Source organism: Aulonocara sp. 'chitande type north' Nkhata Bay, linkage group LG7 (assembly GCF_057382095.1).
Source record: "Aulonocara sp. 'chitande type north' Nkhata Bay isolate Kocher_YH1m ecotype deep benthic linkage group LG7, A_spYH_male_GT1.1, whole genome shotgun sequence".
Lineage (NCBI taxonomy): Eukaryota > Metazoa > Chordata > Actinopteri > Cichliformes > Cichlidae > Aulonocara > Aulonocara sp. 'chitande type north' Nkhata Bay.
Genome location: NC_141350.1, coordinates 19,017,645 through 19,042,811, shown reverse-complemented (window position 1 = coordinate 19,042,811; position 25,167 = coordinate 19,017,645). Strand labels below are relative to the sequence as shown.

At 40.7% G+C, this 25,167-nt stretch overlaps 1 protein-coding gene across 6 annotated transcripts in view; it reads right to left on the bottom strand.

Moving 5' to 3' along the window:
* The window catches only part of srpk2 (SRSF protein kinase 2), a 74,441-nt gene that overhangs the window by 23,190 nt on the left and 26,084 nt on the right, over positions 1-25,167 (bottom strand). For 5 of the 6 annotated variants that reach the window (XM_086299247.1, XM_086299248.1, XM_086299245.1 and 2 more), the window contains exons 4-5: positions 3,002-3,153; positions 1,108-1,216 (exon numbers count right to left, since the gene is read on the bottom strand). In XM_086299247.1, coding sequence (XP_086155373.1) covers positions 1,108-1,216; positions 3,002-3,153 — 261 coding nt within the window. Of the gene's footprint in view, positions 1-1,107; positions 1,217-3,001; positions 3,154-23,688; positions 24,394-25,167 lie in introns of those variants that run through there. The other variant, XM_086299246.1, reaches the window with a different exon arrangement.

Here is a 25,167-nt window from a genome sequence, read left to right as displayed (position 1 = left end):
AATGCACATCTAAGACTGAGAGATGGGGAAAAAAGAGGTTTATTCCTCTGATATTGATTCGTGTGTGGATTGCTGTATGTTTCAAAACATGTATTGTGCTGTTTATGACACATTGATGGCCTCAGCCACTCCAGCTCTGTCCTAGCCAGTCCCCTAGAGTAGAGGACCAGAGGAGGTGGGTAAGAGGAGGACGTTAGCCAAGCTAATCTCCATTGCGGGCAACAGCCGCTCCCCCTCCATGTGACTGTAGAGGCCCTGAGCAGCTCCTTCAGCAGTACACTGTTACAGCCACCGTGTAGGACGGAGCGCTATTGAGGTCCGTCATCTCGACACAATTCACACTGTAAAATATGCACACCTGATAAACACCTGCTAAAAATATATTTTATTCCAACTGCATTTTGTGTATATATAAAAAAATCTTTTTTTATATTTTTCTTAGTGTGGGAAAAGGTTATCATGGTTAACTCAAACTAAACTAAAAAAGACAAAAAACGATTTCAAAATACAAACCTATAATAACTCCGATGTGGGGTTAATAAAGTTTATACATATCTCTTCAAAATGACATACAGTGAAAGGTCAGTATTTGTTGGGGACCGTCCCTACAGTAACCCAACTCGCTAGCTTATGACCACCATTAGTGTAATTAACACTGGTGAATAAATTAGTTGGTGTGTATGTGTGCGAATCACTGAAAGGTGACACTGGGCTGATGATACCGTTAACCATCCACCTCGGTTGCCTTGTCAACACACAAACAACATCACAGTGTAAATAGATGGCTTAGATGCCAGCACAGGGTGGTGTTGCTTGCAGCTGCCATTGTGGTGACGTGCCAAATGTGGTCGAAAAAGGGCATATGCAGTGCAGACGGCTTATGTGAGGCAAGCGGATGAGAACAAGCGTTGCTGTGCACGGGTGTGAACGAGAGGTTAGGAGTATACGAGCGCTTTCTTTTTTCCTAGATCAAGTGTTGTGGTTGATGTGTGTGTGGTTAGTGTGTGTGTGTGTGTGTGTGTTTATGTGTGTGTGTGCGCACACAAGAGAAACATGAAGCAGAATCTGAAAGCCTTTGCTGTATATAAACATTAATGTGTGACTCACTGGATGTCCCAGCATAGCCATACGGTGGAGAAGTGGCCCCACCCCAACTTCCTGATCACATGGTACCTCCCGTTGAACAAATCCCCGATCTTCACCGGATGGTACCCTCCTGAGAGAGAAAGGGGAAGGAGAACATGAAGGTTACAGTCGATAACCCTGCCATGACATGAAATCCATTAGCGAGTAAGAAGTGGAGGTAGGCCAGCAGGTGCATGGAGGGAGGAAGGGTCAGACAGCCGATTTCGCACACGAACTCTGCAAAGTGGATGAAGTTTGAGCACCGTCTGAAGCTGCCCTTTCTCAAATGTGGCACACGACAAGAGATTCTCTATGTCGCACACATTCACACCTGGAGAAACTCCAAGTTTAGGCAAGAGGAAAGAGCGTGCAGGAGGCTGCTCAGCTCTAGATTCTCACCTCTTCTATTCTCACATGGGCCGAGGGAAAAAAGAAGGTTTGGAGTTTTTTGAAATAGCAAAGCAGCAGGAAAGCACAGCAAAGCACATTTTACAGCCAGATGGGATCTATTTTTGACTATATATGTATATTTGATTAGATTATTCTGTTTTCTCTCTGTATCATGGATATATGTTTTGTTTTTTACAGTCTATTTAACATTGTGTGCACGTGCCCAGGGACCGCTGATATAAATATCTAGCTGCTAAACCCGGTAAAAGGTATATTTACTCCTATGAGATCAACCTTTTTTGTGCATGGTCGCTGAAAAGTAAAGAAAATGAACTAAAGCTAAACGAAGCTATACACAAATACACAATACAGAGACAAATGAAAAACTTGATTTAAAATCTATAAAATTAGAACATTTGTCTTGACTTAAATCAATTTTTGCCAGGTAAAGCTCGCTAAGGCAAACCCAGTCTAACACAAGCTGGAATAAATCCTTCAGTTTTTGCTTAAAGTGTCGTTCACAGCTTTGCTTTCCTTAAATGCACTTTATGGGTCTGGTTGTACTGCATTATGCAGCAAGGTGTTTCTGAAGGCTATAATAATGTATTGCAGGATTGCCATATTAATTCATTTAGTAAGGTGTACCTAATGTCATGGCAAATGAGTGTAACCAATTCCTCAAGTCATTACTGAGTCAGTTGAATTAAAGCGCTTAATATTTGCTGGTTCCAGCTTCTAGTGCTTCAACAGTGTTACTCACCAAAGCATTCCTAAGCAACACTACCTCACAGCTTTTCTTGAGTCATTAGGTTTCAGGTCAGCCTTGACATTTTCAATGAAACTAAACATTTCTTATAAACACAAAGTGCTGTATTCACTTTTCCTAAATGGGTTAAAAAGTGCACCGAGTGCTTTAAAAGTCCTTTAAAAGGTTCAGACGTAAAATTGAAAAGAAGCCAAACAACATAAACGAGATGTGATCTTTCCTCTTTTCTTTTTGTCTTTCATCTCACTGAAGTGAGATCTGACGCTTCGACTGTGCTTCTTCCAAAACACTTTCTAAACACAGTGAAAGAAGCCATCTGGGAAAAAAGGAGAAAAGTTTCACTTGAAGTGATGTTCATGGTATGTGATCGAAACATGTTGAGGTGTACTGATTAAAGTGAAATACAATTTTACAGAGTGATGCACCATTTTGAAACGTGGCTGCGTTATAATTAATGCTTTGAATGTTGTAAAGCTGCCTTTGTCCTCCTGAGCTGTGGCAGGAAACTCGGTTCATCTCTGACATTTTGGTAAAAGCCGAGCAATTCTGAATTGGCTGTTATAATGTCTGCAAACATGAACTGCTAATCCCATCAGGATGGAACTCTGGAGAAATAAGGTAGGAAGACGAGCCGGTGAAGACGGTGTGGGCCAGGGAGGCCAGCGCAGAGCTCCATAAGACAGAAGTGTGGGCTGGGACAGACGTGCGCATGTGACTGACCTTTGCAGTAGTCCGCGGGGTCCTCCTGCTCCTCATCGTCGGAGCCCAGGATCTCCTCCTCCGGCTCTGGGGGCCCAGCCGGCTCAGGGGGAGGTGGAGGGGGCGGCGGGGGAGGAGGAGCAGTCACCGGGGCTTTCTGCTGGGTGTCAGGCCTGTGAACACAACAGTGACACCAACGTTGGAAAGCTTTTCACCAGAAATCTGCCTTTCGTCTACACATTTAACTTTTTAGTATTTTATGGGGTTTTTTAAGCTATGAATCACAGTGAGCACTACAGTGGCCTGAACGTTAAGTGCAGATGACTAATAGTAGAATAATAACTTGTGACATTTTCATACATATAAAATGTCAGCCCCGGAAGTGTTGCTGATTGGCATCGGCACCGAGTTCATGAAAGCTTTTAGATTTGATGTAACGAACAAACTGTGCCAGACGGCTCGTGACGCCGCGTGACGTGTTGCACGTCTGCTTTTGGAATAAATAAAAGACCAACGACAGCAAGCATGAACATCAAAAATCAGTGTTGCACAACATTTCAAGAGTAAGTCCGCTGTCTGTAGCATGTGAGAAGCAATATCAGGCAATCATGTTCCAGCAAAAACAATCAAATGATATACAGTAAAGCATTTTCTGCATCACAAGCCCCTTATTTACTTTTAATACAGTTTAAAAAAATGTCTAAAGGCCTGTGAAGCAAAGAGGCCAAAACAAACTGCAAGTAATTTTAATGACGTGACAATTATTATTACCTCTGTAATTCAGTTTCAGTTTCAAACACAATGAACTAAAAAAAAACAACCTTAAACTAGAAAATCTTAACTTGTATTCATATATATAATTATTTACTCATTTGCATTGATTATAATTAAAAAATACTCTTAAACTGTAAACAACTGTGAAATCAATGATGACTAAACACACGAATAAATATATACACATTTTTTTTAACATTATTTTTTAAACAGCTTATTCATTTATTAAAAATTACTTTTTTTACATTTATACATAGAATAAAAGCTTAATAAGATATTTAGATTGTTTTATTTGCACTGAATAGGACTGCGTATACTTTTCTTGTGCTTTTGAAATAATGAAGATTTCGATTCTGTATAAAGTTATCAGTCAGTCTAAACCATTGGACAGATATTTTTTATAGCTCAAACACAGTCAACTATAGCCAATCACATTTATCCTCAGACACAAATCTGCAGAAAAAAATTAATGTTTCCCCTCCAATAAAGCTTTAAATCCTGGAAAAATATAGTGCCGAATAGAAACAGTCAATAGGTCAGACAAAGTTTGCTCCTAGGGTCATTTCCACAGTCACTTCTTTCAGTTAACAACCTTGTTCCACTTCCTTTCCCTTGTCTAAAACAGAACTGAACCCATGAGAGGGAGAAATGCTAAATAGGTTGCAGGACACAGGCTGACTTATTCTCCTGGCTTGGCTACATTTTGAGCATTTAGCTGGCACACTTATCCAGGGCACGGAACAATAACTGATCACAAAGTTTTCACCGTTTTGCTTTGGGACCCTGCCATGGCGCATGTGGCTGTTTGTGTAGATTTTGAGCACATGCCTGCAATATTTCTGTACTGGGAAGGTTCCACTAAATCAGCGCCAAACCGACACTTTTTGTGCCATGCATCAGTCTGTTTTTTTCAAGCTAATGTACAGAACATAAGACATTTTGTATGTGTCATTTTTCTCTGTCGAATTAATACACAATCCTTTTGTAGTTTAGTGCAAAACACACACAGAGAAGTACAAAACACGAGTCAAATGCACAAAAGGAAAAAAAGAGTTTGTAAAGAGTTACTTATTTCACAAATGAAACAGCTACAGAGCTTAATTCTGGGCCAGCTGTATGAAAGTCTAATATTGAGTCTGCTTCTGACCTCTAAAATCTCATGAAATAACTGGCTCTGTAATAGCTAAACATCTCCATTTTTTAATTTTGGACTTGGACAGGTAGCGTGCAGCAAGAGTTTCACAGATTTCTTGCTGAAACTGTTGCCATCTATGGCCAATAAGAGCAGCGAGAGTGAACCAAAAACAGTAAAGTTGAGGCCTGAAGAAGCTAAACAATGATGTGAAGCGATAAAATTCTGAAAAGATGTTTAAATATTGTGCTGAGCTAACATAATGTTATATAGCCACCATACCATATGGCATGCTGTGTGGCACAGTGTGAACAGCAAAGCCGGAGCTCTTCAAACTTCTGCCAACACAATGCTGCTGCTGCTAGTGCGAGGAGAAAGACAGACACCACATCTGACTAAATAACTGGATTTTAGTTACATATAGCTTTATATAGATATGTATAAAAATGGGAGAGCTTCTTCTAGACAGCGATTTGTGTCTCCTCTCTGTCTCAAAATGGGGCATGTTATTCAAATATGTTCACTACTACACTATGGAGCCAGGACTAGTATTAGCACACATGAACACAAGATGTATTAAACTGTCTGAGTAGAGGGGAGATTGATTCAAGGCGGGTTGATCTTAAAACATTTTTTAAGATCAACAATCTTACAAATCAGTAAACAGCAATAAATAAATAAAATGATAAATGTACATTAGCTAACATAAAAGCATTCTACGAATACAAATTTCTGTCTGCTTATGCGTGGCAGTTTATGTCCATTTCATCTGAAACCAAACAGCAATCAATAACCATCAGTGCAAAAACTACAGTTCCCCTAGTGGTCACTTCATACAAAAACATTTTGGCGTCTATGCAGTTTCCTCCCTCAGAACCACACCACCGTGTGTGAAGTCATCCAACCCAATACTGGTGTTTGATGAAGAAGCTCCCAGTTACAGTGGTACCAGTGTTGCCAACTTAGCGACTTTGTCACTATATTTAGCTAGTTTTCAGACCCCCTTAGCGACTTTTCTCTTATTCAGTCAGTTCTTCTTTTACTGTTATGCTGTTTTGTCGATCACAAGGTTTAAAACTACTAATAAACAAACACACAAACACAAAGTAACTACTCCAGAGTGCCAATTTCGGGTCACTTTTGCTGGTCCAAGCCAAAGCAGCAGGGTTGGAATTGTGACATTACAAAAAACAATAATTGCTAAAATAAATTTAATTTGTAGTTCTAAATAAATTCTAAATGCATTTAGGACGTTTTTTACTCACTCTATGTCTCTTCCACGATGTTATTTCTCTCTCCAACAACCTAGGTTACAATTACGTTAGCATGTCCAATTATGCAAATTAGGCTATGACGTCATTTAGCGACTTCTAGCGACTTTTAGGACAACCAATAGCGATTTTCCTTACTGAGGAGTTGGCAACACTGGTGCTACACACCGAAAGCGATAGAAGCAACCAAAGAGTCAGGTTTACATGTAAAGTCAATGGAGGAGCGCGATGAAGCGCGACTGCGGGTCCCGCGACAAATCAGAAGCAGATTTGCGTAGCGAAAACGCTTTTCTGTCTGATTCGCGCGAACAATTAGCGCGACTAAAAAATATGCGCTGCATTTTATGTGGTTCATTTTGTGCATTCGCGCTTATAGCATCTGCTGCTCAAGTTGGAAAAATATGAACTCCAGTCTAGTCGCACCACGACAACCAACCAGGTAATGGAGTCACAGCATCAGCAGGGCATGGATACTGATAAACACCTGAGCTACATGACACCAGCTGTTCTCTATACAGAGACAGGAATTAAAAAAAATAAACATACATATGCAACATGCTGGGATTAGACAAAAAAAAAAAAACCTTCACTCACTATTATCAGTGCTAGGAAAAGGGAGTGAAAAATCTGCACTTAATCTTTATTTTTCTTCGGAAGCTTTGCCTTGTAGAGAGCTCGCTGTTTGAATGATATCTCTGGAAAACTGAATTAGACATCAAAGCAGAGGCCAGCAGAAGCCAAAACACTTTGTAGTCAGCATCACCTCACGGTACCTTCAGCATGATCAGATGCTAAAATTAAGGCGAAAAAAAAAAACGAAACAAACCAACAAACACACAAAGCCGTAGCTTGTGAGCCGTTATAAAAATGTGGTCACAGGCAGAGACACATGATGGAGCCTCTTGGTATGTTGCCACGGCAACTGTAGAGCAAAGAGGGTGGTGAGTTGGTGGTACTCCGGGACTCAAAGCGTTGATGAGATTGGCCAAAACACATGCATGCATACACAGATACACCGTGGCAGCTAAAGGTGACAGATAACTTGGCATTGAAATTTGATTAGTATTTTACAGCTGTCTCTCTCTTACACACGCACACACAAGCAGTCGAAGGCTGTGTCCTTGCAGTAGGATGCTACTTCTTTATCAAAGCAGTCACGTAGAGTGTCGTACATCACATCTATAAGCTCAGTGCTTTTATACGGCCCATCTTGCCATTGGCTGCACAAACACTTAGCCCCCATAACTTTCTGGAGCTGAGCCAGGCAGTAAAAACACAAAGAGCAGAGATGCCAGAGTCTGAAAGACGGGCAGAGGAGAAACCATGACAGAATACAGAAGTAACCAGCAGACAGAAAAAAAACACAAAAACAAGAAACAAAGAAAAAAAAGAATCAGAAAGGTGAGACGAAAAAATAAGGAAGAGAAATAAACAGAGACCGAGAGGCAAAGCAAGAGGCAGACAGCCAGAGGGACAGAAAAGGCAGGGAGACAGTCAAACAGATTATGCAGGCAGTGCAGAGACTGATATGGAGAGACAGATGAGAGACATATAGAAGAAGAAGGTTCAGCAGAGAGAGAAACAGGCAAACATAAGCAGGGACAGAAAAATAGAGGCAGAAAGAGAGAAGAAGGCCGACAACAAGAGAATTTAATCTGAACAAAATGGAGACATAAACAGAGAAAAACTGAGAGTGAGAAGAGAGCAGCTCAAAGAAAGGAAAAAGACAAACAGCCTTGTCCTTCAACACCAAAATGCAGCTAAAGTCATTACTGCCAAAGACACGCACACTCTGATATTTGTGTGCTTTTTAAGTAAAAAGTGAATTTACACAACATTCTGATCTTTATTTTTGTTATTACTGCCTAAGTTGTCCATAACATTACTGTAAAACGTCTGTAACCTATGTGCCACATCTGGCATTTTAAATGAGTGACTCTTATCCAATAAGTGTCCAGGGGTATCAGGCCAACCAGTCAGCTGTGATTAGTCTCCTCCCTAAGTTGTTAAAGGTGTCCTAATCAATTTACTTCACTAATTGGCACCAATTTGCACACTAAGACCACAATTTGCTTCCAATTCTACCGCACGTATGGGAAGTAGCTGCTGTATTTTTAGCCCTCATCATTATTTTCCCCTGATACTTTTACTCTGGATGTAGGTTGATTTTCACCCAGATTTCATTTAACATATTTTTGTGTAAACGCAAAAACAGTATGCTGCTGATTTTAAATTAGCCAGTTACTGTGTGGTTTAAAACATCTTTACATCTTTTTAATTCCTTGTGCAATCTCGTTATCGACATACTAGCGCCCAATGCTAATATTATCATTAAAATGCTTTAAAGAACACTCAGTGGATCCCAAATTAAGCTAAATTAGCAGCAATTATTTCACAGTTCCTTGTTACGGTGTTTATCAAACACAGACTGACATTTTTGGTGCTTCTCAAAGAGGTATTAGCCAGAGGCAAATAACAATTACATTTGTTTCAGCAATTATTGTTAACTGGTTTCTTTTACTGAAGCATAACACACATTGTTGTTCATGAAATGGTCACAAAATGGAAAATGCAAAGATTTTTTTCGGGGTCAAATAATCTAAAACAGACTTGTTGACTGTATTGGAGCAATCAGGCTTGCATGTGTAGTCACCGTCCAAATGACCATTATGAGGCAGGAAAAACCCCCTGAGGTTAAAGTCTACAGAAAATAACTTGCAATGAAGAAGAGGATATTAGCATGAGAAAAATGGCACACAGCATGGGGGAAACAATTTACAGAGCTTTTTGAATGAACTGTGTCATTATTAAAATGCATTTTAAATGATAAAAATGCAGGAAATAAATAAAAATAAATAAATTCATGTTTTTGAAGTTTTCGGTGCATGTTTCTGTCTCCAGTAACTGTCTGTTCTAGATGATTGCCTTGTATTAATATCACAGATTTACTGTCATGTGAAACAGTTTTTATGTATCGGGACTGTGCCACCTCTATGTCTTATCCTGATAATTCCTTTATTGGGACAAACTTCAGGCTCAAAACTCTCTTTTTCTAACTCTATTCTGGAATTACGTTTTTCTGAAAAATGTTCATTTGAAAGTATATCTAAGAACATCACATTCAATCTAACTTCTTTTGTTATTATGGGTTAGTAGAGGTGGTAGGAGGTGTACAGTAATCACATGAAAGTAAGAACCGGCATGGTTTGACATATGGCATTCTGATTGTTAATTTTAAATGTTCAATTGCCCTTTCATTTTTGAGCTTGGTGCATTTAAGCAGTACTGTAAAGGTTTCGGACCATTGTTCTTACCCCCACTGCAAGCATACCACTTACTTGTTAAGTAACTGTATATTGTAAGAGGTGCTGCTGCTGACTATCAGGATGACAAGGGCGTGTCTCAGTGCAATGTGGGAGAAGCAGCCTTTTGTGTGGTATATGTATTTTTGTGTTCGTATAAAAGAGGACGGTTGTATGTTTGTTCTGCTGAGCCCTACTCGCCACTCCTGCAGTAATTCATGCTTTAAACAGGGCATTATATGCAGTTTTCTGTGAAGTTTCTTTATTCTGTTCAAATACATCTGACTATATAGCACAGGCTGGGGCAGGAGTCCTTAAGGTTATAACCCTGTACTGTGGAGGTAAATAGGTGCAGAATTTGCCTCGCATCCTTCAACATTTTGTTACGTGTGCGAACATGCCCAGACTGCTTCCTGACATCCTCACCCAAGTGAATGTGTGTGTGTGTGTTCATGAGAACATATTTGAGCCCACTAGGAAATGCACAGCCCTTTTTCAGTCTCAGCATTTCCACACTCCCACCCTACAATGGCATTTATAGAGCCAGTGTTACATTTTCAACAGCCCAGTGCACTGGATCCAGTGTGATTTATCCAGACATCAGTTTACAATTGAATTTACTAAAGAAAACATTTCAATACGCACCACTACTGACGTACACATCGATTCAAATTTTGTTCTGGCCTAAAACAACACTGTAAAAAAAATTACACTTTAATTTATCATTAAATAATAATAATAATAATAATAATAATAATAATAATACTACTATCCTGTTGGTCACTTCTAGCAACAACAGATCTTGATGCTAGTGTCTGAGCTCCATTACACCTTTCTCCTATTTGAAAAACTCCACAGGTAGGTGACTGAAACTGGGATTCCACCAAACACTCTTTACCAATTGTGAAGCAACTTTCCTGCCAGTAAATTCCCCATCATACCACAAATTGCCAACATGTCTGAGCATATTTAAAAAATATAAGGTGAAACCTCGCCCAAAGACAGCAGAGATAGCATGACACATTAGCTTAATATTAGCTCACTGACCAGAAAAGAAAAAAGCCAGAAAACAAGAATTTTCTCAACCTCCCTTCCTTTAAGCCCTGATCAAGTTTAATTTTGAATATTTAAAAATAAGTTCAGGTATACCAGTCAACAAGATATTTAAGTCTAGACTCAAGAGTTCCTTGAGCACTGTATGTTGTAACCAGTGTATAAATTGTCAAATATGTGCCAGTATGAAAACTTTTATCACAGAGTTTTTCATCTGAAATTGCTGCTGGAAAGTTAATGACCCCATCAGTTTCCTTTTTTTAAACTTCAGTATGCAAATAATATCAACCAGAACTTCATACGTACACAAATAACGCTTGCAAAATGTAACAAGTAACTAACTTAACTAAAGTAAAATTGAAGACTTTGCTAAACAAACTGTGTAAGATATGAAAGTGAAGCCTCACAAGAAACAATTTAGATAATTGGTATATAAAATAAGAGAAAACAAATGTGTATTTTTTTTCTCTTTTTTCCTCATTTTTTGTATAATAAATGTCTCTCGATGGGATTTTAATGAATGTTTATGTGATACAATATTTAAATGAAACAAAAAGAGGAATATCAAACAAAAACAGTTAAAACCTGGTGCTTTAAATCTGCTTCATACCAAAGGCTCCTTACTAAAACTCTTCAACTTTAGTTATCTGCTTTAGACCTGATAAGACACCAGATACCATCTTTCAGTCTGCTGAGTCATCAGTTAGATCAGTGAGTCATTAGAATACAATCAGCGTCTGCGATTGTGAGAAAATATTTGAGAATCCATCTCAAGAGTCTGTACACTTTGGTATTTGAGCTGATAGTTCGTATTTATTGTGCTCCCATTTGAAAGGTTTGAGGCAACTTTCAGCAATGTGTGAAAATGACGTCAATGTTTCTGCCTACCCAGTCTTGGACTTATTTGTTCTTGCTTTTCTTTTCACAGAGACACCTTAACTAGTTTCCATTGGATTCCAGCCCTTGCACGTTGGGTGTTTTTGTTGCCCAATGGATTGTACATTTACTTATTTATGTTATAGTTTGTAAGCAAGCCCTTTATTTATTAAGGCTGATAACATGAGTACAAAAAAAACAAGGGAAAGTGAACAGGGACGAAAACTAAACTGAAACCTAAACTGGATAAAACTAACCTATGACAGCTGTGACAAAAGATATGAACATGATTCAGGGCAGGCGCACGCGAGAAGCTATAAGGAAAAAACATGAACATGGAACATGAGCATGACCTGGGACTTATAAATCAGGAATTATAGAAGAAACAAAAAGCTAGAAAGAAACTCAACTAAATCCTCACTAACAATAACAAAAACTTCACATGTTCCCAATATAATAAGAAATGAAAATACAAAATAAACTGAAAATGCTGGGTCACAGACGCAGCCCGTGACAGGTACTTTTTACACACGTATTGCATTTCAGAGAAATATGCATTGTATTTTTTCTTTTTTACTTGACAAATTGTAATTAAATAATACAACAGATAAAGTATTTCTAAACTACGATATAATCATTCTGAGCACTTCTTCAACAATGAAAAATATGTGACATTCAAAAATAAAAGAGTGAAGGGTAGAGCGCCTCTTTAAAGCAATGTCATACATTTTTGTCACTTAAATAATCTTTTTATTCTTTTTAATAATTCTAATAGCCACAGCCAAAAGACTATACATTACACCTTCCTCCACACTGCTCGCTGCCTTTTGATTGGCCAGTTTGATTGCTTCAACAGCACGTCTTTTGAGACTTTCTAACCTGGAATCCCCCCTACCAATTATTAATGACCACCACAATCATTGCTAACATGTCTCTGACCACTGAGAAGTCGCACGAAACAGCTGACCACTCTCGACTGCAAACTTGATGACTCATCCTTAAACATATCCCATTATCACCAAGGTAACAGGTATATTCCTTAGCAACAAGAACACAGTTCTCTACTTTCAAAACGGTAAGGCGTGGGTTTGAGACCGCAGGTGTCCTTCAGCTCTGCTTATGCATTCCATTGGTGGCATCTCTACCTCTGATTGATTCATTGTTCATCTTTCACTCTCTCCTTCTCAGCCCGTGTTGGCAAGACCGCTGACTCATTCTCTCCTCTCCTCCGGAGGATCTGTCTGAGTGCAGAACTTAGATCTCACCGCTATTTTCAGGATGAGTCCTGACGTCACTGGCTGCACTTCCCCCACATCACAATCTCTGGCTCTAGCACGTTATAACTTTGCAGGATCCTGTTTCGTACCACCAGCCGTGCAGTATTATTAAGGTGCCTTCTGTGCATGTGGCTTCTGCCCAAACTATGCAACTTCTTCAGGAGGAGCTAACATGACAAATCAACAAGACAAAGAACAGACACAAAGCAGCCCATCAGCTCGCAAGCATTTTAAAAAAGCACCAAGCAGATTTACAGTAATGCTCCTGATGCTGCTTTTTTTAATTCTGTGCGCTTCTTGTGAAAATCTGGCCTATTTTATATTTATGCCACTTAAGATTTGTATCACCAACTATTATTCCCAGAGCTTTTGTGCAACTTAAAAAACTTAAAATTTCTTCACATGGATCAGTAAAAGTAGCTTGGTAAAGATGTCAGCACTGACGCAATTTGAAAAACATACAATATCTTAAAGAATCTATGTGCTTTCCATAAACCAAAAAAAGACAGACACACTGCTACGTGCTCTCTTTCTGTCATTCTGGGCAAAAGCATCAGCTAAGTAGCCATCACTTGAGATGTAAGCCATAATTTGGTAACATCTCCTCTAATGGGTTTGCTATTTTGTGCTCTTCTGTCCATATTTAATCAAAACACCACAGCTGTCTATGAATAAACACTGAACCCCTGTGCCACAGAGTTCAAGTCCCATCAATTTATACTCACTAAACTAGCTGCTGGTAAAATTCCCCAGAGGGAGCTGATGGATACACGACCACACACACATTACATCCGCTCTATGCTAGAGCACATACATGAAGTAGAGCGTGCACAAACAGTATACACACAGGCACAAATGCAGACCCACACAAAGATGAAAGGCAACAAAATCCAGCAAACAGAATCAATGCAAATGCCGTACGGTGCACATATGCAGTGATGTTTGGTCACCAGAACACATTTGCAGCATTGAGTGTCTGTGGCTGCATGGAAAATTCTTTGACTTGGAATAAAATTTGCATTGAAAACAGAAACACTGCTATGTGGCTGGAGAGTTGACATACACATGCGTGTTCACACAGACGGCAGAGTGACACGGCTTTACTGCTATTTCCCTAACACAACGATCAAAATGTTCACCCCCCTAAAAACATCAATTTCATTAACATTTTGTCTTTTTGTGCATCAGATGTATATTTTCTGCAACATTTTATTTGAACTGAAAACTATTAGTCTGCTGCTCAGTTCAAAAACATCCAGCCACATGTTTTGCACACAGAGCTTCTGGGTACTGTATCTGCTGTAGCTTCAATTCAGCAGCACATGCTGAACGCTCTCTACAGCGCATTTACTTACTCTGCGTTCTATATTAAACATTCCAGTGACGACAGCCAGCCACAAAGCCCCTTATTGTGGAGGAAAAATCTGCCCCCAGCAAGTGATAGCATCAAAAGAAAGAAGAAGCTATGTGCATGTATGTAAAACACTACTACAGCACTGTAGGCACAGAGCACAGGCACAGAGGCAGCATGTGTGGGTTGCGTCACCAACCAGACTAACATATTAGCTGGCTGATGCTACTGACAGATGACACATATGTTGGTATTGGAAAATAGGTTGTTCATCATGAGACATTTTAAACCCTAATAGAATATATAATAGAAAAAAAGGCCTGTGGTAAATTTGCCCAACAGATCAACTTGAACTCTACTATTCCCAGTAAGAACCACAGCTGGTTTACACGTGTCTACAATTACAAACCTTTTAGGCATAGCAAGTTTGACAATATTAGCAAAGATGAAATGGCTCCGTCAGCCAAAAGAAGCAGATCATTATTAATGTCAAGCTGCTGCTACATAGGATGAATTTGCTCTTTTTTCTCTCTGAAAAGTCAGAGTGTCAAAGATAAAAAATACATCTTTTTGGGTTTAATACCCTACAGCTTTTTCCCAAAAATATAAATTAAGGAATTAATAATGACTTAAAAAGATATTTACTGTCCCTCCACAGCCTGCGTATCACTCACATGGAGCTTTACTCGTTAAAAATTGCCCCATCTTCAACTAGGTAACAGTACACGAGGAACAAGAGGTAATATGTTCCCATTTTATGGTTCGATGTGGTTAGACGGTTTTCTTGGTCTCGAATTCCTCATATTAGTTTAAATCATATCTCATCCATAAAGAACAAAAATCACAGCTTCTTAATTATTATACAATAGCACACTGGAAAAGCAGAGGTGTGATAAGATTCACATTTGAATGTCAAAAGGATGTCTCATAAATAGCAGTGATCACCTCGCTCTCTCTGGTATGACATATCCAAGCCTGCTTGCAGTTCCCCACTAATGAAATGACAGTTCAAATCAGCCTAATGAATGCAAAGACAAACACGACTGCACTAAATGAAAACCACAAACAAAGCTGAGCTGGGAAAAAACGCTGCAAACTTCCACGTTTTGTAAGAGATATTAATTTTTTAAGTATTTCTATATCACTCTGGAAAGAAACCCACTGCAGAAAATGTTTATTTAATGTGCAACAAAATCAAAGCACACCTCAAAGGCTTTATGGACTCAATTTGTTGTCCTAAATACACTGATCTGGCACAAAGAAAGAGAGACTTGATATTTTATCAAGCACGAAAAGCCAACCAAATCCTTATATTTGAGTTATTAAGTTATTAGTAATTTATTAGATTAGTAGATTAAGATTATGGCAACTGTTACAGCTATTTAAAAAAAAAAAGAATTTAAATATTTTTAACCAGTCCTACTGTTCTGGCTTTATAAATGTGTAGATGCAAATCCTGACAGTCGCACATGAATGATTTGGTCTCTCTGCATTGAATTTTTGTCTTATTGTTATTCTGGGACCAAAGCAAAGCTTCTGATCTCTCCTTGTCAGTCATCTTCCCATTTCTGTGTGTGAAAAAAACACTCACTCAACACGGAGCCCGTGCAAAGATACAAATCATTATTTAGCCAAATAATTCTGTCAATCCAGCTGGCCTTTATCACTTCCTATTACTCATTCTTTTCCACTTTACATGTTTTGTTGTTGTTTTTTTAAATAAAATATTAAATAAAAGACCTTAATCTGGAAACTTAGCCATACAAACTAAACCCCAGAATTTAGCCCATTAGTTCTGTCAATCTAGCACCCATTAGACACATTTTTATTCCCCTTCTACCTGTCTCGGAGGGCTCTGTGGCGCAGCCGGAGCGCACAAAGAGCCAGACCCCATCTCTTCTTAGTGGCAGGACATGAGCTAAACTCCATAGGACAAGTTTGAGAGATGGACGAATGGCTGAACAGAGAAAACAGCTCCAGCCTTCAGCTGCAGACTCACAGAACAGCAGTAGATGGACAAGACGAACCAAGCCTTGAATTCCAGCACAAGTCACATGGGGTTGTGACACCCACCTGCTAAGATGCCATCTCAGTGCTCATCTGGTTGGGGAGTATGTGAGCACATAGCCACTGAAGCAAAAACATACCATAACACAGACTAAGCTACATCTATTATGTACAGCTGTGTTTTCAGATCATGTAACACAGATATCACAAATGCAACACTGATGACCGATTACCATATCTTCATCCTCATCACTATTACAAACAAATGAAAATACACTGTAATATCAATTAAGATACTAAATAGTAATAGTAATTACATAGTAATAACATGAGTTGAACGTCTGTCTATTAGTATACCAGTGTATCTGGTGACAATGGTTTCCTAACCCAACCCTGCTTTCACTTTTTAATTAAAAATAATGATCCATGTGGGCTGCCCCTTGGCCAGACTGGCTATCCATATAAACAAACTAAATTTAGAATTGATTACACAACTAAAATAAGCAGTTTAATATATACAGATATGCAGTTATCACATGACTGAGATAACAGGAGGTTTCTAAAAAAAAAAACAACCCAAAAAGTAAAGAAAACACTGATTATTATCAGGTTATTGGTTTAGTAATTTTCTTCTTATATAAAACAGAGTATTACCTTGTTATTATGGGGAGTGTTGCATTTACTTTTCAGATAACTAAAGAGAATATTCATAACAACTACATGCCAAGTTTACCACACCTGCTTCTAGCAGAGTGTGCCAGCACCAACAGGAAGACACAAAACCTACAGGACTGGATTACAAGACCTGGATCTATTCTGGATCTGACATCCACTCAGAATAACATCCAGTTCATTAAGTTTTCTTTGCAGCTTTCAGTTAAAGGTGGGGCAGGTAGTTTACAGGCACATACAGTCATATGGAAAAAAAAAAGTTTCCACAAGACGCTACGCAGTCCTGTGAAAAAGTAACCCAATGATTCAGTAGCTCATGGAGCTGATTACAGCCAAACTAACCTGATTTGTCTTCTGTATGACTTTATCAGTCTCTCACTTCATTGTGGAGGAATTCTGTTCTGCTCTACAATGTTGCTTCAGTTCATTGAGCTTTGCAGATGTTTGTTTATGTTCACAATTTGAGAAGTAGCTCATCTGTTGAATGGCACCAGACGGAGTATCCGTCCCTCCCCACAATGACCCTCGGCCTCCAAGATCCTGTCACTGGTTCACCACTAATCCTTCCGTGGACCACATTTAATAGATACGGACCGCTGCAGACCGGAACACCCCACAAGAGCTGCAGTTGTGGAGATGCTCTGACCCAGCCATCACAATATACCCCTTCTCAAATTCCCTCAAATCCTTACACTTGCCCTTTTTTCCTGCTTCTAACACGTCAACTTTGAGGACAAAATGTTCACTTGCTCCCTAACATATCCCACCCACTAACACGTGCCACAATGAAAAGATAATCAATGTTATTCACTTCGCCCGTCAGCGGCCGTAATGTCACGGCTGATCGGCGTAACTTGCAGCAACACACAAAAACGCAATAAAAATATCACAAAGATCTTTTCACTGCTGAAAGGTCAGCTATTAACCTTTTTTATATCAATACAATATACTGATACTTGTTGTATCAGTACAGTATCACTGATATGAAATGCAGGATTATATGGAATCTTTGGTACACGGTTCAGAGCTGAATAACACCCCCCAACTCGGTGCTGATGCAGGAAAAAAATAAAAAATTCAAACAAGTGCTGCAGGTCAGGAAGACACAACAGCTGAACAGTGTTCTCAGACACAACAGATGAATGTTGTTCACAGTTATGCAGCCGACGCGTGACTCAATCCCACAGGGCAGCGTTGAGGATTGGGTGAACTGCGTGAATACAGGTTTGTGTGACTCTATCAGGGGACCAAAAAAAAAAAAGTGGTACCTTCAAAAGCAAGCCCGCTATCTTTTCACACGCATGCATATGGTAAGCCACACAAACAAACACGCAGAGCACAAACAGGCTATTATCATTCCACTGCTTCAGCGCTGCAGCATCAGCGGAGATTAGTCCTCCGGTGACCTAGCATTACCCAGCACACTGCGCAAATCTGCAGAGAGCCATCTATCTTCTCCCTCCATCTCTCCTCGCCTCTCATCCTTCCCTCCCCCCCCCTTCCCCAATCATCTTTATCTATCCGAGCCCCTCTCTCCTGAGGATTCTGCCGTCCTGTTTTTTTGCTCTCTGTCTCTATCCTGGTCTCTTTCTCCAGAGTTCTCACTCTGGCTTTATCATCTTTATAATTCCTCTGCGGGATCATCTCTCTCCCAGGGCTATCGTCGTACCATGTCTCTCCACTCGCCAACCCCCCAAACCCTCCAAGAATCTCAAACGTTTCCCTACTCTCTCCTCCATGTCCCCCCCCTCTCTCATTCTTCCTCCATTTCACCCATTTCTGCTGAGTATAACTTACAGTGTCGTAGCAGTAAAATCGACTCCAGGAAGACTAATATGCTGATGGCAGATAGCTGTGAACTAATGAGAGGGAAAGGCCCTGTAGCTGCATGCTAACTATCTGCACTGCAGCTTGAGACGTTTTACAGTAAGATAGGGGATGTAAAGAAAAATGTTCTCCCTCGTCTTTTTCTGTTTCTCCTTCAGCAGGGACCTGTATCGTTATGGAACTACAGTGAATCGGCACTGTTAGTGCTGCTCGTTAGAATTAAAGGAGAGCAGGTTGCAGTAAACAATATATTAGCATTTCAAAAATATCATTTTGCAATTACAGGAAAGACCAAAGCAATATTTATTATCTCTCCCAATTAAAAAAAGCGTGTAGTTAAAGAAACAAAGAAGATCAAAATGTATAAGTAGCATTTTATTGCAACTGTATCTGTTAGTTACAGTTTCAAGTTTGCAGGAAAGAAACAGTCAACCTAACAGTTATGAAATATATAATAAGTGATGCACAACATCAGGTTCCAACAGGAAAAAAAAAAAAAAGACCAGAATCAACTTAACAGATGGCAGAGGGAGGTATAGAGCAGAAAAGTGAGGAATAGAAAGGACGAGAGATTGAATAGAAGGGCAAGAATGAGGCTTGGAAAAAATAGAAAGTGGAAAGAGTGGGTGATTTGAAAGGACCAATTAAAGGCCTGCAGGGAAGACTGGAATGTTGTGTGTGTAAACATATTGAGTCAACAGGGACTAGGGACTGGACACACACACACACACACACACACACACACACACACACACACACACACACACACACACACACACACACACACACACACACACACACGAGCAAAAGGAAGTCAAGCCAGTTAAAATGCATTTCTGCTGGTTGTCATGTGGATTTAAGGGAAAACGGTCCCACTTTCTTTAAAGCAGAACAAAAACAGTTTCGGTGGTAAATTTTTTTTGTGAGCAATTTGCCAAAACTAGTGGAAAAAGAAAATGTGCTTTTGTTAGAAGTGAAGATAAACAAACGCGGAAGCCTTTGTGCTTGGGAAAAGCGTGAGCTCATAAAAGCTTTTCCAGAAGTGTAGGTGTGTGTTTTCAGGGTAAACATGTATTTATTTTGCTTACATTTCCATATACAAGGCGTTAATTAATAATCAATAAGTAATTTAAGTTTCATCCCAGAGCACTGACAGCATCATCCTATCATGCATCTACTGGTGCCGCTACACGACCTTTGAACCTACACTGTAAATCCTACTGAGGATCTCTCACCGGATCAGATGCCCAAGTCCAGATCACATGACCACTGGTGATCGACTTACTACTTGTGAGGTATCTTATTCCTTTCTGCTGCATGTTTGACTCAGTGATTCCTATTGCTGATTAACCGCATAGGACTTCAGTACACGAGGTGGAAATTCCCAGAGTTATTCTGCAGTGCAGAGCTTTGACTGTGCAGTCAGGTTAGACTAGTTTGCAAGGGCTGAAAACTTCATGGTAGTTTCTGTGGGTGTGCATGTAGCAGACACTGTTATTTACATTTGCAATATCACCAAAAGCCCTCAGAGGGACAGGAGAGATTGCATGCATGAGATTCCTCTTCCTCCTCTTCCATCTGTCTCACACTGAAGGCAGGAAAAAGAAAAAATAAAGAGGTGGAAAGAGAGAAAGTAAAATGTAATCTTATGTTTCTTTTCAGCCATGAGCGAGGGGCAGGTGGTAATGGAGGGCAGACGGGCAGGGCAGGGGGCTAGTTTACGAGCTAGCTCCCTGACACGCTTCATTAGCTATTGTCATGTTGCGCCACTGGTATGCCTGCACGTGTGCTCGCGCGCCCCGTTTCTGGGTCGGACTAAAGAAGATGGTGGAGGCCATGTAGGCCAGCCAAAGCTGCATACTCTGCGAGAATGCGATAGCTGCTGAATGTGATGCCTGTCTGCTGCATAGGCCCGGCTTCCTGACCGGTTGGACGCATTCCAGCGCTGCATCCTCGGCAGCTCTTTCTGACCTATTCTTCTAACTCGGGCAGTCTGAAGGAAAGCAGGAAAGAGGCTGCTCAGACCATCTGGTTGTAACTAGCATAACTAGTAAGCTGTGTTTCAACCTGTGACAAGCAGATATAAAATATATACTTGCATTGTGTGGATGCCGATTAATGAAAAACCAGCTACACAATCGCATTCTAATTGGGTGTAGCCTAAGAAGCACATCATGCTTTCGAAGCAGGTATGTGGCATTTACAACAACACAACTGAGTGTTGTTGTAATCGCACCAAGAGTTTAACGTTTCAGTAACTGTTCCTCTCAACAGCTACGAAAATTACACGAACCTCAAGCCAGCCTTTGAAAGCCTTTAAACTCTTGACCTTTGGCTGTTTATTTATTCAACTTGTGTTTAATCCCAAGAAAGTCTTCTAAGGATGTAAGCCCTTAACCCAGCAGCATCCGTTATTATGACCTAAAATGACGTGCCGTCACCCTTCACAAAGTTGCTTTAAGCTGCTCACACGCAATAAAGACGTCAAAACACTTAAATATCCTCAAACGGGCACACACATGCACACAAATACACACACACTTCTCGTCCTCCATCCATCTCCACTATGCCTCAAGTGCTAAGTTACACAACAGGGATCGTCTTCCTAGTGCAGCGTCACCAGGAGAAATTTGTCACTGCACTGCTTCTTGCTCTTTTCAGGCCAGACGAGTCCATCCGTTTAGCTTAACACACATCAAATCCACTTATTGTGACAAACATATCACTGCACATCCCGAATGAAAAGCACCCCACAACAGTGTGTGCATGCATGTGTGTATGGTTTCATGGCATCTGGGGCACAGATGGTGTTATAGTCAAAGAAACTGAGCTGATTTGTCTCACAAAAAAAGCTAAACATAGATTCTGAAGTTCACTTGACCTTAAAATGCAATCCCCTAATAAAGTGCAAAATAAGTCAAACTTCCACACTAGTTCATGTTCACATATGGGGTTAGAAAATAACCAATATACTAATTTCAATCATTACTGCATGTCAGCAGAGTCCAATAATCAAAGCTATTCATATTCAGAGAGAAAACTCAGAAAAGCAGCAAAACTTCACAGCTATGAGTGTGAAATGATTGTCACTGCAGCTCCATGTAATCAATGGCTGACTGAAAACACTTGGTTTTTGCCCATCTGACAAAAAAAACTATATTTCGCATGTGATTAAATAAAACCCTACTTTAAGAGAAAAGTTATTAAAATATATCTTTATAACAATTCTGCTCATTTCTGTTGGGGAAAGCAAGAAAAAATTCTTTGGATGTCAATTTTCTTGTTTATATGCAGAACCTCTACAGAACTACAGCTCTGGTCATAGGAGATGCTTGCAGGAGTTAAAGGAGGCAGCAGTGCGTGCATGAGTGCAACTCTTTGGCGTTACCTGCCGTGGAACAAGAGACTGCTGCATTATTCTTGATTACAGAGAGACTGCTGTGACCCAAACAATGGAGGTAGGAAAATAAAAACTGGACAGAGTAATGAAAGCTGTGATACTGTACATTTGGAGAACCCAAGGTCAGGAAGCAGAATTTATTTGTTTAGATGCTATAAATATGACGTTTTACATGCAAATATTCACTTTTATCACCAGCCTATCGTATGTGTGTGTGTGTGCATCTGATGCCATTTATCAATTTAGTTTGTGAGACCAGTAAAAAGCCACTCTCCTCTGTGCCCAACTGCCCATGTAATACTGCCTGATATTGTTACTGCCCATTTACTTTAGCCCATCTACGTGCCGACTGCGCCATATGTTTTAAGTGTGCCAGTCTGGGACCTGGCACCAAGTTGTGTGGATGGCAGTGGCTCTGCCTGATCGTACTTGGCACGGCATCACTAGCTACCTGAGTCATCCAGTCTGCCTGCTCCTGCCCCCCAGCAACCGTCAAATCGAGCTCTTTCCGCTCTTTTCTGCACAGTCAAAATGGGAATGTGGACCTCTCCCGATTAGATCTGAATGGATATATGTTCTCATGCATTCAGTTAAAAAAGGAAAAGAAAAAAAAAAGCTTTTGCAAAGGTTCGCTTTTAGTTTGACTGCTTGGAAACTACCAATAAACTGAGCTTTTGCTCCCAAACATTTCTCTCATCTTTACTTCCAGAACTACGCAATCAAGACTGGCTTTAAAAACCGGGATTACCTCAGTAGCCCTAAACAAACCAACATACCAACAAACAAAAAAAGCACTGTGTTCACTTTGATCCTGTGGGGTGACTAATTAGGTACGAATAGGTACAAATTATTAAAGAGGGCACAATCTTGACTGAACGAGGGTGAGATAAGGAATGCTTAGCCCTGATGCATGTAGCTGTCATTCAGCGTAGTGTATCCTGTCCTGGCAATTAGAAAAATGTACGGTGTGCGAGTTTCTGTGTATTCAATTAGCCAAGGTGTACCATGTCACTGATAATGCCTGGTGACCTTGCTATTAACACTCATCATTACTGTTTGGTGATTTGGTATGTATATTTACAATGAATTTGCAGTTCATCAAATTATGATTAAGCTGCCTGGGTGTGAGTGTGTTTTGCAAAGAGGTTGTGTTGTGTCCGAAGGAGCAATCGATCGGGAATATTATGCACTAAGGTGCGTCATGTGGTTATCTGTTGTCTCGCACTGCTGCTGAGATGCATTGCTGCTGCTGCTGGCCGTGCTGATGTTGACGTGTGTTGACACTCTTGCTGTGTAAGCTCTGAGCTCAAGCACCACAAAGAGACTGCGTGTGTTCGTATGTGCATGTATTGTTGTCACTGTTCGTATAGGAAATGTTACGGCCTCGGAAGGCAGCGTGAGCTCATGCATCTGTCTACAACAGTGTGTGTGTGATCGAGATGTGTTATGTACTGTACATGCTCATATGTGCATGCAGAAAAGGACGCTCTGTTGAAATGTTACAGAACCATGCAACAATAAACCGTTGCGTTTTTCGCCCTGCTACAGTAACTGCTGTGTGACCCAGACAATAGAAGGAACCAAGGCTGAAGGAACGGAGACAGAAACAGAAAGAGAAACAGAGAGGAGACAAAACATGGAGGTGCTGAGGGGGATGGTTGTGGTGGAAGAGGCTCGTGGGAAGAAACAAAACGACATGCAAACTAACATATCGAGGCAAAATGAGAACAGTAATGAGAGAGGGAAGGAGGAAGATGAGGTGTTACCTTTCAGGGGACGAGGATTTCTCCGAGTTCACGGACATGAGCGGTGCCTGTTAGCCGCTCTCTGGCCGAGGGACCACAGGAGACGGCGAAATGGAACAGAAAGCTCCTTTTTCCCCCACACCTCTTGTTTTTTTGCTCTTCTCTATCACCCCCGGTTGTTTGTCTGAGTAAAGGAGAGGAGAGGGTTACTGCCTCCCCTCCTTCTCCTCCTTCACGTCTTTTTCCTCCTCCTCCTCTTCCTGCTCTTCCTTCCTCTCTGTCTTATGTCCTCTCACTCTAAAGAGAAGAAAGGATGGGGGACGAGGCTCCACAGAGGGCGATAAAAGAGCAGCTACTGTGCAGTGCACAGTCTGTGTGTGTCTGCCTATGTCCCTGTGTGTGTGTGTGCGAGTTGATAGAGAGAGCAGCAATGTCAGTCAGGCGCCCCTCCTCATGTCTGAGCCTCCTTCCTCCCTCCCTTTCCTTCCTTCCTTCTCCTCCTTCACCTTGCCTCTCTCTCTCTCACTTTCCCTCCTTTAACTGAAGCACCTTTTTTCTTGTCTCCCTCTTTTCTTTGTTTCCTTCCTCTCTGGTGTCGCTGGTTGAACCGGGTGATGAAATCTATTCACAGGCTCTCGATCCACAGCGTGTCTGTCTCTGTCGATGCATTTCACCCTTTCCTCTCTGTCTAGCTGGCTCTGTCAGGCCTTCTGCAGCTCTGCACAACAACAGAGCCCAGAGCAAGGCGGAGCATTCCACTTTCTGCGCAGGCAGAGGGGGAGTTGGCTTGTCACACCGACAGAAAAATGAATGCACTTCTCCTTGAGGCATACCCTCCTCCCCCGTTTTCCTCTATTACATAGTCCAGCCCCTCTCTCTATCGCTCTCACAGTCTTCCTCTGTCTCTCTCTCTTTCTCTCTCAATTGCCTTATTACAACATCCTGTATCTCAGGGCAACACAGCACAGATCCCCCCCCCACACACACACACACACAAAATCTGGCATCTTTTCTCAATTTCTCTAAACCTAATTTCCACCTCTGTTTTTTTCTTGCTCGTAAACGTGCGCCTCGTACTTTTCTGCCCTCTGTGTGCCATCTCTTGGGGCAGATGGGTCTGCTTCTACATGAGTGAACAGCTCACAGAGAGGTAGCCAGAGGGTGCGCCATGATGGGGGGTCTGTGTCTTTCTCCCAATCTGACCTCAATATTGCTGTGTGGGTGTGTGGAGAGATGCGTGCACGAGTGTATGCAGGCTTGAAGGGACATTCTGGGGCTTATTTGGCTGATTAGTCATTAATCATAAAACTGCTTGCAGTTTACACTGTCTGTATGAAACGACACTGACTTGTTTGGGCTTATATCCATAAAGTGTTTAAAATGAAGAGAGATTCTGATGGATTATTCAGCTGCGATGTGTTGTTCTTAACACGGTTGCACACCTTTAATATCTCAGTGTTTTTTTAGGTCATCGCAGGGAATGTTGCAAATTAGTAAGCA